Source organism: Danaus plexippus, chromosome 28 (genome assembly GCF_018135715.1).
Source record: "Danaus plexippus chromosome 28, MEX_DaPlex, whole genome shotgun sequence".
NCBI classification, from domain to species: Eukaryota; Metazoa; Arthropoda; class Insecta; order Lepidoptera; family Nymphalidae; genus Danaus; species Danaus plexippus.
This window is the reverse complement of record NC_083556.1, coordinates 1,235,079-1,253,991: the sequence shown is the minus strand read 5'-3', so window position 1 is coordinate 1,253,991 and position 18,913 is coordinate 1,235,079. Positions and strand designations below refer to the sequence as shown.

The following is an 18,913-nucleotide window of genomic DNA, read 5'->3' as shown; positions in this document are numbered from 1 at the left end:
CATATGTTAATGCAAACACTATTTATTAATTAACGAATACAAAACGTAATATTAGAAAATAATGTATATGCGAACTGTTGCCTCTTGATATATCTATTGAAAGAAAGGCGACAGAGTATAGTTAGCAGTTGAACAACGATATTTTACATAAAACACACACATACAAACATTACACACACATCAATATATACATATTTATGTGGTGTTAAACGTAGCCCTGTCATATGCCCTGTATCTTTTAATAACGAAACACAATTAACTTGTAAAATATTCTTAATTAAAATAATATATTATGAAAGTCCTGCTTAAATGAAAAATATACAAAGCAGGAGATGCAATTTTAGACACGAAACATCATATTATCTGAAGGCTCTGTGACAGTGAACCGAATGCCTTACAAGTGTTCTAAACCAGGTTACAGACCATCGACCGCCTGATAGGTATTAGTTGTGACTGAATCTAGATTAAGGTCGATAAAAAACTAGCTTAAGCACACGGCTTTGCTCAAACAATATATTTTCTCTCTAGTGCTGTTGTAATAAGTTTGTATTATTAGAAAACTTTAATATTTGTTAAGATATAATAACATCTATATTTTTTTATATATTCTGTGCGCTCTGAAAGTCTTTATAAAACTTTACAGCCATTTTAAATGCAAGTAGGAGTAAATTTAGTTTATTGTGATACGTTGTAAGTCATGTAAATATTCTATATATACATATATATATATATACAAGTAAATACAAAAACTTAACAAATTATGTACTAAAACCTTCCTCGAGAATCACGCTATCGAATGGTGATGACTGTTTGATAATCGCTGCAGTAGTTTTTCCGTTTATCGCGAACAGACAGACAGACGCGGCGAGGGACTGTGTTCTGTAATATGTATATATTTATACATATTACATAAGGATGCGTAATGAATATTAGAGTGAAATATATATATATTATAATTAATCTTAGGACCGGACATCAAAGACTATAACCATGTGTAAAACCTTCGAAATCTATAGAGATTTGAGAAAATATGAAGTAATTTTTAATTATCTGTTTTGCTGGGACAGTATTACTGACAATCATAGCTGATAAATAAAAAAAATAATAAGCAACGAACAATCCCAATAAAAATGGGCCCAGTAATAAAAACTTAGTTTTATAACTACAGAAGAGTTTAGTTGTATTAAATTATTTTTACTTTATACGCTGTGCATATTAAATAAGATAAATTATTGGTGATATTTTCTCGAATAAATACTATATATTTTAAAGATTTATATTTATATAACATAACGAAACTTAAAGATAAACTAACAAATTCCTTCTAATTACCGCCATTCGTGACAATTAAGGTCACTTGAATCGAACTATCGCTTCTAGATCAAAATTTTGGGCAGAATACATGTTTTTTTTTAACCTAAATTATATATTTTTGATACTATAAATAAATTTGTAGGTTGTGTATAACGTAATGCTTGTCAAACATCCGGCATTGATAGTGTTCACATAAACATATGCTCATCAAATTAGAGCTTACCTGATAAATTCTTGAAGAACTGAATCTTGTAATAAATCGCGTAATTCCATAGTAATTATATATTAAAAATATATATCTTTATGACTTACTCCTTAGTATGTATTCAGGCTTGTGAGGTAAAGGTCGCTAGAACCTGTATTTTTATTACGTTCGTTTATATTAAATTATAATATTAAAAAAATATCGTTTCATTAACGGAGCTATTATAAGTGATATTAAACAAATGCTTTGTTATATATATTGTGTGTGTTTTGGATGTTATCTGTTGTATATTTAGATTGTTTTGTGATATCAAAATGTCGGATTCAGAAGCTGCCGTGTCGCCGTTGAAGAGGAGTGTTAATTTGGTTTTGAGAACAGTTTTTCATGCGTTGTGTTTCGTATTATTCTGTGGCGTGCTCGCGTACGGTTTCTTTATATGGTTCACGATCAGCGAGGAACAGGCTACAGTGCCTCTTCTGAACGATTTAAAGGTTTTGACGCCTTTCTTCTTCACCAATTGGAACTTTGTGAGTTTATTTTTATCGTTATATTTCACATAGCCAGGCTTTATATATGTTCACAATAATGTATCTGAGCGGAATTTTAGTAAATCGTCGCCCGAAATATATATTTTTTATATCGTTGTTTGTTTTCTATATCAAATATATATTTCCGTAGAAATGTATAGTTTTCGTTTGAACATCGCATAGTATTTATTATTTCCACTTGTATAACAGATAGGATATTATAACTTTAGTAAATTTATAATAGATAGAATAATAATCTTTCAATAATTCATTCGTATATACGAATATAGTTGTATTTCCGACATTTTATTTGACTATCTGTGGTCAAATTACATTCAAAACTTCAATGATAATTGACTACATAATTACGCTCGTATAAAAGTCAAAATTTAAATTTTTATGCTATCCACACAATAACGGAGTTTTTTATTCGTTTCTTTTATATTCGTACGGAAGAATACAATGTTTTTTTTTTTTTTTTCGTAAACAAGTTTGCCTTGGACGAAAACTTTGGACTTAAGTCCGTTTTGTACATTGTTGCTACTAAATTTTTATTTCGTTTTAATTATAATTAACCTAATAAAAAAATTATATCTTAGAAAAGAAGTTACTTAATATTCCATATACTATTCAGTTGTAATTAAAACTGTGGCGTGATTGATACAAAATGGCGGTTGTATAAAAGGCGCGAAAATGTATAATGCATATATATTTTTTATATATTTTATCCCATCATTATAAAACGTGCTAAACAGCTCATTATTATTTATATATAATAAAATACATAGCATTTTCAATACATAGTTATTTTAACAACACAGACAGATTTAATGATAAAAATCTTTCTTGTTGCGCTAAATACGAACGTCAATTTGTTTCTTATTTCCGGTTTGTAATATATATTAATTAACTAATTGGTAATTTACGTAAAGACTATTTAAAACATTCTTATGACAATTTCGCATATGCATAATATTAATGTTAATTTTTAATTCATCTTAAATGTAAGTTGTGACAAAACTGTAGGTCGCAACTAGTTTTTTACGTTGAGTAAAGGCTTAAGAATGTTTTGTTAATTTAATTTCCTTGTTTACTGAGTTAGGTACAATAAAAACACATGTCTGTATGTATGTACCTATATATATGTGCACACACATATAAATATAAAGTATATTAAGAAAGATTACTTATGAGTTTTATGAAAATAATAAAATTATTCAAATTTAATGATCATGCCAATTATACCTCAATTATATTTTTTTGGTACAAACGTTAAGTTATTGTTTCATTACAAGAATGTAAATTCAAATTTGATTAGGAAATATATTATAAAAATATCATTAAAATAGTATTTAAACTTGCAACAAGTGGAAGGCATGCCGGTAGCTTCATTTGCGGGACATTCAGGTCACAGGTTCGATTCCCGCTCGTGTCGATGTATTTAGAGAAGGTTATAGCAGTAATCACCAACGCTTGCTGATTTGGTGATTGGAGATTGGTGATTTCTAACTTATTATTTGAAATAATAAAGTCCAGTTTTCTTTCTGTTGTTGGTGTCTAAATACTCTTAGAAAGTATGCATGACTCGGAAAAATTACATTGGTACTTGCCCAGGTTTTGAACCCGCGACCTTATGCACGACAGGCGGGCCCTTAACCTCTAAGCCAACACGACGTTTCTAAGACCCAAAAGTATTGTGACCCATATACTTATGAAGGTGATAGAAATATTTATTATTTTTTTTAATAAAGTATGTTTGAAGCAATACTGATTCTAAAATAGTTTTAAAACCGACTAAATGTATATGCAACAGCTCATGAATGTATGGACGTATATATGTTCGTTGGTCTATCACGCAAAAACTACAAAACCGATTTTGATGTAACTTTACACTAATACAGCTATGACATGAGATAAAGATTGCGATTTATTTCAAAAAAATATGATTAAGATATAAATATAATTAAGACATAATAACAGTTGCATTGTAGGAAGTCACGTGACACACGATAGATGTCGCCACTATTAGTTCCTACATGTATGATTTCACGCATTTTATACATGCGCCTCTGAGCTTAATTCCGAAGTCCTAAAACCTGTATAATAAAAAATATTTTAGTACAATTAAATAAACTAATAGATTTACAATTTACATTATATCAAATTAAGGAATAATTTAACCAAGATTTAGAACAAGGTTGTTTCTTAATTACCTCTCAATGTTAACGCAGCAGTCAGTCGGGGCCTTTGCATTAATAAGTTGAACAGGTATATTAAATTTCAATTATTATTTTTAATAAATTTTAAACGATACACGAAATTTACTCTGTCATTTTTTTATGCTAAGGCTCCATTCGCACTGGATTCGTGAAATATTCTGCCAATGTCGACGTTTTTATTTGATGGATGAATTATAATCTTGAGTATTGCGTGGAGCAAACGCGAAGGAGTTTGTAGAATGGAATAAAGGCGCTTATTTGATTACTAGCTTTTGCCCGCGACTCCGTCCGCGTGAACCTCTAAGTTGTTCTCTGCCACCACGGCCACTAAATCAGAACTGCACTTCCTGGTCTCACTCTTGTAGTTTTGTGGTCGGGACGAGATTTGGGATTCTGGATTCAGGATCTAGATGAAAGGCAGCACATGTCTTTCTCCAAGGTTCCATAAATGATATACAGCTATACCAAATTGCATCAAAATCGTTTCAGCTGTTCAGGCGTTAAAACGTCACAGACAGACAGAATTATTTTCGCGTTTTCAATATTAGTAGGGATACTATTCTAAGATCTTGATTAAAATTAATTTATTGGATGACTTCAATGACATTTTTTGTACACAATGAAATACAAAAAAAAATTATATTACCTGTATTATGTTGATAAAACTCTTTGGCAAATAATTCATTATTAGGTAAAGATTCTAACCGTCTCACACTCGTGATAGCTCCTAAACGAAATGTACGATTGGGATGACACAAAAAATATCTTACTTTTAAATAAATCCCCTTGGTAAGATAATGCTTTGTTTGGATAATGTTTAATATTAGTTTTTTACTTCGGACGATTTAATATTTTTTTTTTCTTAGCACAAAAGCGGATTTTGTGACTAAGCTATGATACTCAGATACATACTCTAACGGACTTTTTTATAGATCTCAATAGGACCTACAAATCTGTAGTACATTATTTCGTTGTAATGTCCATAGTTTTTGCAGCGCACGCATATATAGATTTTCGATGTTACACGTTGGGTTACAAAGCAGCAATTTTCTTTTTAAATGAAACTAGTATTTTTCGGATAAACTATGCGTGATTTATTATTGTAAAAAACTACATAATCCCGACGTTTCGGTTACTTTGCAGCAACCGTGGTCACGGGCAGACGAGATGTGAATGTCTGTCAGTTGGTCCTTGTTATTTATCACCTACCGCCATCGATTTCTTAATTTTCTGGCGTACCGCTCTGGATGCCGGCAGAATGCGCTTACGGTGGCATAATTTTATATATATATATATAAAATTATGATCCAATTAAAACCAATACTATACTAGGAGATGTACCTTTGTAATTACGTTTTGCTTTGATCCAAAAAGGCTCTTGGTGCGAGTTGGGTGCAACGACCTCAGCGTTTACCGATCCGATTTTTCGGACATGGATTTCGTTATTCGGCCCCAAAATTGAAATTGGTGTCCTGATACAATTTTTTTTTGGTAAAAACCACCCCAGATAGGCTATCGAACAAAAAACCTCTACTAGATCGGACATTGTGTTGCCGAGATCATCTCCGTGGATGAATGACCTGAGTCGCCGGTATAGCGTTCCGCTCGCTTCACTCGGATATTTTCAATTAAAAAAAGACTCGTTTGAAGTAAAACCTATTCTAAAATAATCTAGAACTTCATATCGTAACTTAAAAAATATACTATTAATTAAAAAAATTATTTGAAATCTTTAGTAATGTACAAAAAAAATATATATTTATTCAAATACATATGAAAGTAAATACGAATTACGATACTCACATCAAAATGCAATTTTTTGAATCTTTGCCTGTCTGTTTGTTACGGCTAATCTATGCAACGGCTGGATTGGTTACAACAAGACTTTCAGTTGAAGGTAGATAAGGTCACAAGCAGTAACTTAAGCGGCTTTTTTACCGACTTCATAAAGGGGAGGTTCTCTATTCAGTCGTATTTTTAACATTCCTTTAATTTTAGGTGTTTTTTTTTTTAATTCAAAAGTTAGGTAAGTTCTTGAGGCGGTCGTATTGTCACCAAGTCCTGTATCTGATGAAGAGGCCCTTAAGAAATAGAATGATACCTTATAAGAATAACGCTTACGTGAAAGCAAGTTACATGCGGACAACGCCGTGTGCAATAGCCGTGTATAAGGAGATATTAAAAATATTTAAAAATTAGTAAGAATAAGTAAAAATGTAGTACATAAATTTAATGACTAATTAATAAGGAAATATATACTGAGTTACGAAGAACCTGTTTAAATGTTGATTGAAATTTGAACACAATAAAAAACTACGTTCAAGACGAAAGACTATCACTTCTCGTGATAAATTAATGTCATAAAACAATTATAAATAAAATTTTATTTAAGATAAAATTCATTTTAATCTATATCTATTATATATATTAAGAATGTTGAGAAACATTGTTATTATAGAGTAATAAAATATTTTTTACTAAACATCCTCCGTAGTAACTTCAATAGAACTGACAGCGTCTTCCTTGTTCAATATTTTAATTACAAGCAATTATGTATGATCTTCTTCTACAGAATTATGATTTATAATAATTTATTTGTTCACTTTGTGTGTTTGTAATTGATTCGTCGTGGTGGCCTGGAGGTTAAAGGCCCGCCTCTCATGCGTGAGGGCGCGGGTTCGAAACCTGGCAAGTACTAATTTGATCTTTTCCGTGTCATATGTACTTTCTAAGAGTATTTAGACACCACTGACGGACGGTGAAGGAAAACATCGTGAGGAAACCTGGTCTTATAATTTCAAATTATAAGTTTGAAATCGCCAACCCGTCTTGAGCGAGCGTGGCGATTAATGCTCTAACCTTCTCCATGCGAGAAGAGGCCTATGCTCAGCAGTGGGCTTCCGCTAGGCTGATGATGATGATGATATGTTTACAATTTTTTATTTTATATATATGTATGAATTATATTCTTTTTGAATGAAAAACGGGACACGAGTAGTAGTAATGTGAGGACGCAAACGTAACGTAAGCCTGTCCGTTTGTAACTTTATTATTATCGTAAACGGGATATTGAAGTTCAATCCTGAACCGATATTGATAAAACTTTTTATATTTAGTAGTCAGTCATAAAGAAATCATATCATCTTAATTACTAGTAACATAATTATTAATTAATAAGTAAATAAGTATTTTAATTAAGTTAATTGATACTTTCTTATTATCAAAACTACTTAGCAAGAGTTTCAATGTTTACAACTCAGTTATATTAAAACGGTTGTACAGATTTCGATGAAGTTCTGCAATTTACATGGCCTGGAATCAGGTTACTTAGCCGATATTTAAATGAAACTAATATTTTTCGGATAAACTACGCGTGATTTATTTTTGTAAAAAACTACATAATCCCGACGTTTCGGTTACTTTTCAGCAACCGTGATCACGGGCAAACGAGATGTCTCTAGTTTGCACGGGCACATCTCGTCTGCCCGTGATCACGGTGCTCACTTTATCCGAAAAATATTAGTTTCATTTAAATGAATAAAACTCGCCGAAATCTTAGGTCTCATCACTTACCTGATAGATTTTTAAATAGATTAAAATAGGAAAGAAAAATGCAAATAAACCAAAATAATTTGTTAAGAAATAAATAATAATAAATTTACTTAATGTCATGGAACATATAGAATAAGTGTATTGGTTCACCTTAAACATGACCAGCTATATTTCAGCAAGATTTTACAAATATCTTAATTATTCTTATCTGTATTAAATTTGCATATAGATTTTCCATCCAAAATTTTTACCTTTATATTTTATTGGATAACTATGAGTTGAAATTTCTCAAAACTCAATGGGTTCACCGTGCGGGTGCCGGGTCCGTCGTTGCTAAGAGAGGAGCTTCAACAGTGCCTGGGACTTGCGACCCAGGTGTAGGTTTAAGGGGCCAAGCTCCTCTCTCTACGTGACTAAATTTAAATACATTATATCTTTCGAGATGTAAGGAACTTACATCTAAAGCTGTCATCTTCTGAAGGTTTTTCTAAATAAGCACTTTTTTTTAAATACTTTTCATTTTCCGTTTACTTTTCCGTAGCATTTAAGCTGTCTTGATGCGAGTCATACAGCCTTTTTACAGAGAACATATACGTTAGCTATTAAAGTAGTTTTTCTCTATAAGAAAAGGTTTCTCGAGAACACAGCATCCACAGATGAGACTGCATATCGTTCATTATACACAATGTATTTATGAATAAATAAAAGCAAATTTGTTTCTCACTTAAAAAGTTATATTAATTTTGTTAAAAAAATATATTTAATATGTTGTATTACAACATTGCTATGATTTAAACTACAGTTAATAAAGGTGGAGGAGGTATATATCTATATATATATATTTGACGAAATATTTATTATTTGACGAAAGTAGATGTGTATTTACATACTTTTAGTACTGTTTGTCTGCCAAAGCCACTGCAAACCAAACTTCATCATGGGCCATCGTTCTAACTTGTTTTGGGAGCTTGCGATGACAAACTTTCAGCTTTTATAAAACAACGAAGTGTTCACTGGCTCTTCTATTATCATGCTTATGACACACACACACACACACACACACACTCGCGCACACACACATACATATCAAACTTTTGTCCGTCGAACGTGTCGCAGTTGAAATCTTTAATAGTATTTTTGCTAATATCTGTCTATTCGTTGTGTATTATGTCACTGAACCTTGCCTGTAATAAAATTTATATGATTGTGTTGTTTAATATTAACTTACATTATCGATGTTGTTCGTGGAAACATAGTCTTGGATCTTCCTTCTTTTCTATCACGACAGTTCAGAGTGGTGTCCCAAAAATCATTCTAACTCTTGTGTTCTGAAAGAAGGAGACTGTTTAAATTAGCAAGGTTTGAACAAAATAGACTAAGCCTGCAAAAAATCTTTTGTCTTGCAATTACAACTGATGAGCAGAATGACTCAATTTAAAAAGCAACAAAAGAAATAACGACTGAAGAGAATTTAAAGAACAATAAACACAGAGTAAACAACTATCAGAGAAATTTTGTTGTAAGAAAATCTAAGCAGTCCGAATAACTAATTAGAAAAATAAGTAAATTAAATAATAAATTGTACATAATTAACTAATAACGATATTAATATACTAAAATGAATATAATTTTGACTGACGTGATGGTGTTGGAAGGTCCAAGGATTTAAAATACAGTAACGCTAATTTTATTCCTTGTTTCGACCATGCAACTCATGCAAGCTCTTAGTAAGAAACGTAATGTCTCCTATGAGAGATGGTGACAGCTCAGTTCGTTAGAAGCATTGGCTTCAATCGCTCAGGACGTGGATTCGAACCCAGCGAGCTTTCAGTTGATTTTTTTAATTTATAACTGAATAAGACAATTTTTTTTTGCTTATTAAAATATGCTATCCTATTTTAATTCAAGCTAATATTGTACTAACTTTGTTACGTTATTAAATTATATGTGACGTGAGACACTTAGCCTGTTGGCCTAGCTGCATGACTAGGGATTCTTGATGCAATACCTAACTCAAGACCCAAGAACATGACAAACCTTGGCTGAGCGTCATATTCAATCTTATTGCATTCTGCATCTGTAATACAAGTCTCCATGATATATCATCAGAAATAAGTACCATGATAACGATATGATACAAAACTATGATGACACAGTCAGAAAATTATCAGCTCGCGTTATCACCACGCTCGTTAATGACTAGCTAGAAGATGTTATTCAAAAATTATGAATATTATAATCAAGAAAATATAATTAAATATTCCAATAGAGTTACATTACTTACGAACTTGGTAATGTTTCTAGCCATGTATAATCTTATATGAAGATTAATAAAATATAAGGCTTTTAAGTGAAGTAGAATGTTTTCGTATATAAAATTTTACATATCTTCTGTAATAAAAAATTCTTCAGTCATACAAAATACAATACTGTCATATGCTTCGTCGGTTAAATATTCAACCAAGGAAGATAAATTACGTCAAATGTCATACGTGTTAACTTAGAGTTTATTCAATTTAAATTTTTATTTACACTTTTGTTGCCAGATGCATTAAGTTCGCCATTATGTTTGGTGATTGTGAAAAATAATAAATTTTTTTGTAGTTTTCGTAAAACTTGCTTATGTATTTAGTATTTAATATCTGTCGAATACGTTTCGCTTACAGATATATATAATCAAAATATTTGAATAATAATAAAAGTCATCGGAAAAAATTTACTATTCATTTGTAACTTACCAATAGGTATTAGTCGTATCTATTTAATTTAACAAATTTGTAATGCAACATTAAATATTCTGTATAACATCAATTTGTAAGGATATAATCAATCTATGTGAATATTTTTTTATAATTTTAAAATACGTACAATACAATGCGTACAATACAATACGTACAATACAATGCGTACAATACAATGCGTACAATACAATACGTACAATACAATACGTACAATACAATACGTACAATACAATACGTACAATACAAGCATAATCTTCATCCAAAGTTATTTACCATCACTTAATGTCACTGTCCTCACTTATAATGAAAACAATATCTTTGATACTTTGATATATTCGTATTGATATATATTTATATATTGGTTACGAATAAAAATCATTTCGATTATTTTAAGTAGCTACAGACGGACATACAGGAGATTTAAATTCAAAAATATTCCATGATAAAGACAGCTATACATATGTATTATGTAAACTCAAATTTGTTTGTCTTCAAGGTAAATAAATTTTAATTAAAATTTTAAATAAATTAATATATTTTATATATTTTTTTTTATGTAATAACAATAATATATTATTATAATATATATATTTTTTATATATAGGGTATGTGCGTATAGCAACACTGAGTTTCGACTAATGAGGTACCCACATCAAACAATCAGTCGCCCGAATATTAATGTCGGGTGCAGTTAGTCTTAAGTTATAAATATATAATATAATAATAATAATAATAATATATATATAGTAAATATGGAAGAAATATTCAAGGGCAATAACATATTTTATAACATTTTATGTTTTTTAATAACGAAAAATGAAAAAATATTAAATGATTGTGATTCGGTACTGTATTGGAGGACTGTATTTCACACGCTCGGCTGCCTGCATCACGTGTACGTGGGGTTGTCCGCAGCATCCCTTGGCATAGATCTCCATCCCGATCCAGACGTCAGGATACTTTACACTTTACGAGGCGCCTATCTCACTGGATGGAATTTTGTGAGTCATTTGCGGAATAATTAGAAATCTTTAATTTAATATAAATATTATTTTTTCACGCGATAACATTCTTTGTTTATAATTAAATATCTATGGTTATCTAACATTTCACATCGATGTATGCTTTTAAACGAGAGATCAACGGAAAAGTATTGTCTGTATTCAAAGTGATCGGTAGTTTTACTATGAGTTTGCAAGGTTATACTACAAACGGAGCGTTAACAATTCCTCATTCATAATCTTAACACACTACAGGTAGGTTGGTAGGTGGAAACGGGCGTACGTGTGTAATGTTACGCCGCTAACTTGTATTAGGCGTACAGAACATAAAAATCAAATTGTTTATGCATGTTATTCGTTAAGGTAACAATTTAAATAATAAATTCACTTAATTGAATTCAAGTTCACATACATATATATATATATATATATATATATATATATTTATATTAAAGGAGATGTATGTAATCCGTCATTGTACACAATTCCTAGGAAATGTATGTGATTCCTAAAATCGCACGGAAATGTGTGAAATTAATTATACTATACTTACAAATAACACATTTCCTAGAAATTATATACATTTCCTAAATAGCAATCGGAAATGTAAAATATTTAAGATATTGGTGGGTGCGCGGGGACAGCGGGGCGAGGGGAGGGTATTCAGAATAATTACATTTCCTGGGATATCTATGCATTAAATAGTTTTTCAAAAAATAAGTTATACATTTCCTAAATAGCATCTGAATTGTACACATTTCCCAGGATTTGTGTACAGTCCCTCGATATCACACATTACCGTATATATATATAATAATAGTTTTATATATTCGTTATTCTAACATTCGCAATCGTAAATAATTGATTGTATTATGTATAATAATAATAATAAATGGCCGAGCAATAGTTCCTACGAAGCCATGAAACGGATATTGGACCCTTGCCCCAAAAAAACTATCGGGGGTGTTGAAACGGGCCTATCAGTTGTTATCACGTGACAGACACGTGTTGCACTTTGTATACTGATAAGCACTTGGAGTTCCGTTACTGTAACTCGTCTAGCGTTATCACCCGACTTTGTCGTCTTTTTTAATTTAATTAAGTTTATAAGATATCTAGTACATTCAGTTAAGGTAACTTAATGTGACGTACATGCGGGAGTGTTTCATCAAATTTGATTGTTTTTTTATCATGAAAAGCATCACCAGATTATTACTTACTTCTTGAGTAAAACGTAACTATTTGGACATATAATGGTAACGTATACACCGTGATCACGGTCGCTGAAAAGTAACCGAAACCTCGGGATTACGTAGTTAAAATAATAAAATCCGCGTAGTGTATCCGATGATATATTAGTTTCATTTAAATGAATAAAACTCGCGAATGTCTTAGATCTCATTAAAGTATTTTTACATACAACAGTATCCGTAACACTCAATGCCAATAACACTGAAGACAGTATCTTATCCGTCTAACACGCTCGTGAACTCAATGTCTCCCTAAAACACAATATATTTGGACATGAACTAGTTAAATTTGAAAAAATTAAATCCTTACTTTCTTAATAAGAAAAATACAATAGGAAGGTACGTTTTTTTCAAATCGACCTTCATTAACTAGGAAATTACTCTAGCGGTTGATTATTTTATTAAATGCAAATGATTGTTGTTTATGAAATGCAATTTTTTTTTAAAGGAAACGCTAATACAAGAGTAATATTAATGTAAATAGGTTATATCTAGTGATTTTATTCATTATTGTGTAGATAAGTCGCGTCTGATGTGTGTCACGTCTTGTTTATTTTCAATTGAGTTAGATTCGTCCGTTTCGGACCTAGTTTTGGTACCAACTTTATCCAAAATTTCGTTTTATCAGCTCTTGATAACATAAAACGTGTACTAATCTTTACCCATGACTTGTTAGCTAGTCACGGTCAAGCTAGACAGAGTGTACGATAATATTGTTTAAAATAAGTAAAGATAATGAAATAAAACTATTTATTATTATATTCGATTACTCTGTTTCGAAGAATTAAAAAAATATAATAATTTCTTAAGAAAATTTATCAACGAGAATCAATTTACATCTAGCCAACAGATAATCATAACGAAGAGAACGAAAATGTTACAATACATTAGGTTGTTTTAAATGATGAGAAAAATTTGATTATATTGTCTTTTAATGTAAGTCCCTCGTTTAACATCATGTTTGATGTCGTCAAATTTGTGCTTAGCCCAACATAATGTGTTTTTTCTGTATCGTGAAATTGTAAGCGTCCGTGTGTAGTTTGTTGATGTAAGGATTATATATAAATACTTTCTAACATTTGACGAGATAAATAGACAATAAAACTACCTTTGGTCTATCAATCTAACCAAACTATCGAAAGCTTGGCAGAAGTTATACGTAGGAACACTTACAGTACGGTCTATAACCCTAGTAGTGTTAATCTCTTGAGCAAAATACTATGCAGTTAACGAAAATTATTAACATATGTAGGTATATAAATAAAAATATAAACTTGAAGGTATAACACAACCTTCTCATAACACAATAAAACTGATGTAGTATCTGTACGTCTGTTTGTTATTAAATACTTGGAAAACCACTACATCAAATTCGATGTAATTCTTGTATATTGACAGTTGCGATTCTAGGAGAATAATAGGCTTTGTATTAAAAAAAAATAAACTCGATAGTAAATATTGTGTAACCCAAATAAGGGTGTTGATTTAAGTGGCTTGTTTGTAACACGTTTATTAACATATAAATTGTATTGCGCAGTGAAATTGATCCGGACATTGTCTCCAATACATTTCTTTGTAGCGAATGCTTTACGCGTCAGACGCTCAGATAGCCCGGGTTATAGTTCAGTCGTCTGTCTGCTGGCTGACAAATGCTTGGACGTCTTATTTATTGTTTATATTTATATATATACATCAAACTCTAATTAGACATTATCATTAAAATTAATTAGTTCAAAAATCAATGATGTTCACTAATTACGCGACTGATTCGTGCGTGAACGAAATTTGTATAGTAAGTACGAAAGTGTATAGGGGTTAGGTTAATAATTTAAATTAATTGTTTTAGTTGATGTTTCTGATATACTCAGATTGAGTAATGTATATGATGAGACGAAACGAAATCATTCAATGGATTCACCGTGCGGGTGCCGGGTCCATCGTTGCAGGGAGAGGAGCTTCAACAGTGCCTGGGACTTGCGACCCAGGTGTAGCTTTAAGGGGCATCTAACTAACGCGCGTTAAACGCTCACCTCCACCGTCCGAGCTCCACTCTCTACCTAGTCAAATTTGAAAATATAATTTACAAAAAATGGCGATAAAGTAAACGTGTACTCGCTGGTGCCGCCCCTGCCCCATTCTTCTGCTATGTTTTATGTCTCGTTTACAATACACGATACCGACATCTCTTTATCTCGTTTACCCGTGTTCGTGATTGCTGAAGGAAACGAAACGTCGAGAGTATGTAATTAAAAAATAATAAAAAACGCTGTGTATAAAACACTAAGTTATTTATAAAAAAATCTCTTGAAATTATTTTAATTTTCTTTCTCAACAACTTAAAACAAACCAAAGTAGCATTGCTTATAGCGGCGATTGCCAAAATAATGTAGATCCGCGGTTATTATATAAAACAAGCAACCAGCATAAAGATTTTCTTTCAAACTTATTAATTCTTTTTATCGCCAAACACAGAATATATCTCTCGAGGTAATTGTAACAATTAAAATAGTCACATTTTACAGCAGCAAAAATACTGCAAACAAAAAAATCTCATAGATTTACGACTGAGATCTAAAGAGGCTCGATAGACAGAAAAACCTTTACTATGGAAGCAGGAAGATATTGTTGAGGTACAGTCTCGACTTGATTTTGAATGTTCAGCGTTACTCACAGTTATCATACAAAATGACTGAAGACAGTATTTATTTTCAAATACAAGTTGATACTCAAATGTTGCCATTACAAAACTACAGAGGTTCTGTATATAAATATTCTAGGGATTATATTATATTTTATTTAGTGCGGCATAGAGGGCGCCACTTGTAACCATGTAAACTATACTCAATCAATCTTATTATTTCTTCCAGGTGTTCCAGACGTTATTCCTCGGGCTGTCTGTGTTCTATGACGTGTCAGAATGGATGGACAAAACGGAGAGCACGCTCGCACGTCGCGTCAAGTACTGGAGAGACGTTATATTCAAAGGAATGGTCGTGCCTTTCACCTTGGTGAGCACTTCACAATAATCCACCTGCTTTCGTTTTATTGATATGTGTATTTAAAATTAATATACTTCAGTATCCCTCTGCGGCCAAACTAACCTAATTAAAGTCATTAAATAATGAATAAAATTTCAAAGTGTAAATTCTTTTGCTGTTACGTGTTTAAACGGCACCTTCAACATATAAATAATATATTTATGATATTATTTCAAATATTTTTTATCTGTTATTTAATTCTTGTTCTCTTGTATGTGGGTCTGTGGCCATCTTGCATTATGAATTCTGTACCAACCTTTTTAATTGTTAGTATATCATGACGTATGACAAATGTATTGTAATAAGTATTCAGTATTTTATGGAGATTTATATACAGGAATTTTTAGAATTCAATTTTATTTCAAACATATAAATAGGTTTCAATGTATATAACTAAGGAATATGTTGTTTCGAAGCATGTTTCATATTATGAATAATTTTTTAACATTTACTATAAATGAAACAAAATTTAAATACTTCTTTGCATAAAAGTTAGTTGTTCTTATGATTTAAATGAAACTAATGTATTTCGGATATACTACGAGATGTGAATGTCAAACCGCTCGCGATCTCGGTCGCTGAAAAGTAACCGAAACGTCGGGATTATGTAGTTTTTAAAATAATAATAATCCGCGTAGTAAATCCGAATAATACTAGTTTCATTTAAATGAATAAAACTCGCGAAAATTTTAGATCTCAATATTCTTATGATTTATCTTAAGGAATAAATAAGAAAATAAGGAATTGAAACAATTATGTGTGAACATCTTTTTAAGCACACAACAAACTTTAAAACCGTTTTCTATGTTATTAAATATTTATAATATAATACTTTTAGATTAAGAACAACAAACGTGTTACTATTATACTTTAAGTTCAATCGTTAACGTAAAATGTATCAGTCTATATCTTAAACAATATAACTAACAGTATTTTCATGTACTATATAAGCTAGGTTTAGTCTGTTTACTGAAAAAAAATTGATACAACAATAATATTCTAATATCAAGACATTAGTAAATTTGTGGTTAAGTCTTTTTCTAGAATTTGTTATGGCCTAAGTTTGTTCCTAGTTTGCGTATTTTAAACAGAATTTACACGAAAATTTGTTCCATGGTGTATTTAAATGTGAATATCGTTCAAACCTCTGTTCCAAGCGGTAACTTAAATATAAATCCTATTGAAAGCTCTGTATTTGAATAAAACAAATATTTTTCGGATTTGCCTCTGCACCAGCCGCGATCACGGGCAGACGAGATGTGTATATCAATGAAGATCCGCGAGAATCTTAGATCACACTAATCTCTGCATTTAGTTTACCTATATTCTGTTCTGAGTTCCGTCTCTGACGCCAATTTCTTTCTAGTTCGTAACTTCAATGTTTTGGTGTGTGTACGCCATCGACCGAGAGCTGGTGTTCCCTCAGGTGTACGACGCCGTTGTGCCTTGGTGGTTCAATCACTGCGTCCACACTAACATCACTATAGTCATCGCCATAGGTGAGTCTCTATTTTAATGTGAGTGAATAGAAATTTTATGATCTGTGTGGTGGACTACCATTGGTTGTGAAAGGTATTATAAAGTAAGTAAGGTGACTAACCTTCCTTACCTACCTTATTATATATATAATGTATATATATGTTATATACTATGTGTTCTAGTTCTAGAATGACATAAGATTAGAATCAAAATCTTTGGACGTTTGAATGTTTATATGAAAGATCTCAAGTGTTTTTTTCTATCTGTCTGTAACGGAAGCCAGGTTATATTTGTTACTTGAATTAGTTTCCATCAAAGGAACCAAAAAGGTTAAGGTATCTATCATAAGATACTTCATTTAATTAATGATAAATTTAAAAAGCTCTTTCGATTCCATGTGGTTGAAAGTTTTGAATGTCACTCCCAATCCATAACATTCGTTTCATTTCCAAACAATTACTTATCAGTGGCCTGTTCTGATATATTAAAATTAATTGCATGTAATATTTTTATTATTTCGTTCTAGAAACAATACTTCAAGCCAGAAGGAAACCAACGGACAAGAAGCTGGAGCTCATCTTCTACTGGGCGATCGCGTTCGCGTACGCCATCGTGTAAGCTTATTTTATTTATTTAAAGTAGCTTAATAATATTTGAGGTTATTTACAGCGCCATCTTGTGTCGTAAACCTGTAACCAATTATACAAATCATCGATTCCCATAGTTTCTTTCATATTATTTATTGCTTAGTATTTTTGTTAATTAATTTGTTTATTACGTGAAACCGAAATAAATGGGTCGCGTACGAGAATTTGAATATTTGAATTTATAAATAATGAGCATATATTTTTTCTATACAGTATTTATTCAACAGGTACTACACTATTTATTTCGTGACAAAGAGATGGCTGTATCAAGTTTTTGGCACCATGACCTGGTGGCAAGTCTGCCTCTATCAGCTTTTCATATGGGGTATATCTTACGTGTTCTATGTGATGCAATTCCCCATCAACAGACTTATACATGGGAAGGACGACACTGACGCCAAAGAAACAGAGCATAGTCCCAAAGACAATGAGGTGGCGTTCTCAAAGACTTGGAGTATGAAGTTCGGAAACACAAAAGCTGACGAAAATTCCAGGCTGTGAAATAATAAAGCTGATAATATATTTGCGAATTTACGAATCTTTCGTGTCAAAAAGTTGTGATGTTGCCAGAAAGGAATATTAATAGTAAATTAACATTGTAACGGATGAGTTAATGTTGAAATTAATTGATTGTTGAACCTACAAACAGCAAAGCCAGTCAGAACAAATACAGATAAGAGTAAAAATAGTACAGTCTTAATAGGATAATTACTTAATGTATTTTAACCGGGGGTATGACGTGAAAGGGACGAGATGGTTATAGGGAATTTGGAACCGAATCACTTTTAAAAAAATGTATGTCGTAAGAAAATATTTTTTAATGTTTTTTTTATTCAGAAATAATGTATATTATTAATAAGGTATTACAATAAACATATATTTAGAATATTATTTTTTTTTGTTGTTATTTACGTTTCGTGATTTTGATGATGTATGACAT

The 18,913-nt window shown here is 31.3% G+C and overlaps 1 protein-coding gene across 3 annotated transcripts; it reads left to right on the top strand.

Annotated features, from left to right (window-relative positions):
• Positions 1 to 1,658: 1,658 nt before the first annotated feature.
• On the top strand, positions 1,659 to 18,864 carry LOC116776351 (androgen-dependent TFPI-regulating protein-like). Of its 3 annotated transcripts, none has more exons than XM_032669544.2 (5): positions 1,659 to 2,046; positions 15,677 to 15,817; positions 17,214 to 17,346; positions 17,853 to 17,940; positions 18,201 to 18,864. In XM_032669544.2, the coding sequence occupies exons 1-5, from the start codon at positions 1,834 to 1,836 to the stop codon at positions 18,472 to 18,474; spliced, it is 849 nt and encodes a 282-aa protein (XP_032525435.2). In that variant the 5' UTR covers positions 1,659 to 1,833; the 3' UTR covers positions 18,475 to 18,864. The 3 variants fall into 3 exon arrangements, with proteins under 3 accessions (XP_032525435.2, XP_032525434.1, XP_032525436.1); XM_032669543.2 differs by lacking the exon at positions 1,659 to 2,046 and adding an exon at positions 11,227 to 11,559; XM_032669545.2 differs by lacking the exon at positions 1,659 to 2,046 and adding an exon at positions 14,505 to 14,601.
• Positions 18,865 to 18,913: the final 49 nt, after the last annotated feature.

What these genes read in the sequence shown, in the direction of transcription:
- LOC116776351 (XM_032669543.2), top strand. Translation starts at nt 11,311, where the DNA reads ATGGAAGAAATATTCAAGGGCAATAACATATTTTATAACATTTTATGT. An exon ending in TGGTCGTGCCTTTCACCTTG is followed by an intron (nt 15,818 to 17,213) that starts GTGAGCACTTCA and finishes ATTTCTTTCTAG; the next exon opens with TTCGTAACTTCAATGTTTTG. An exon ending in CACTATAGTCATCGCCATAG is followed by an intron (nt 17,347 to 17,852) that starts GTGAGTCTCTAT and finishes ATTTCGTTCTAG; the next exon opens with AAACAATACTTCAAGCCAGA.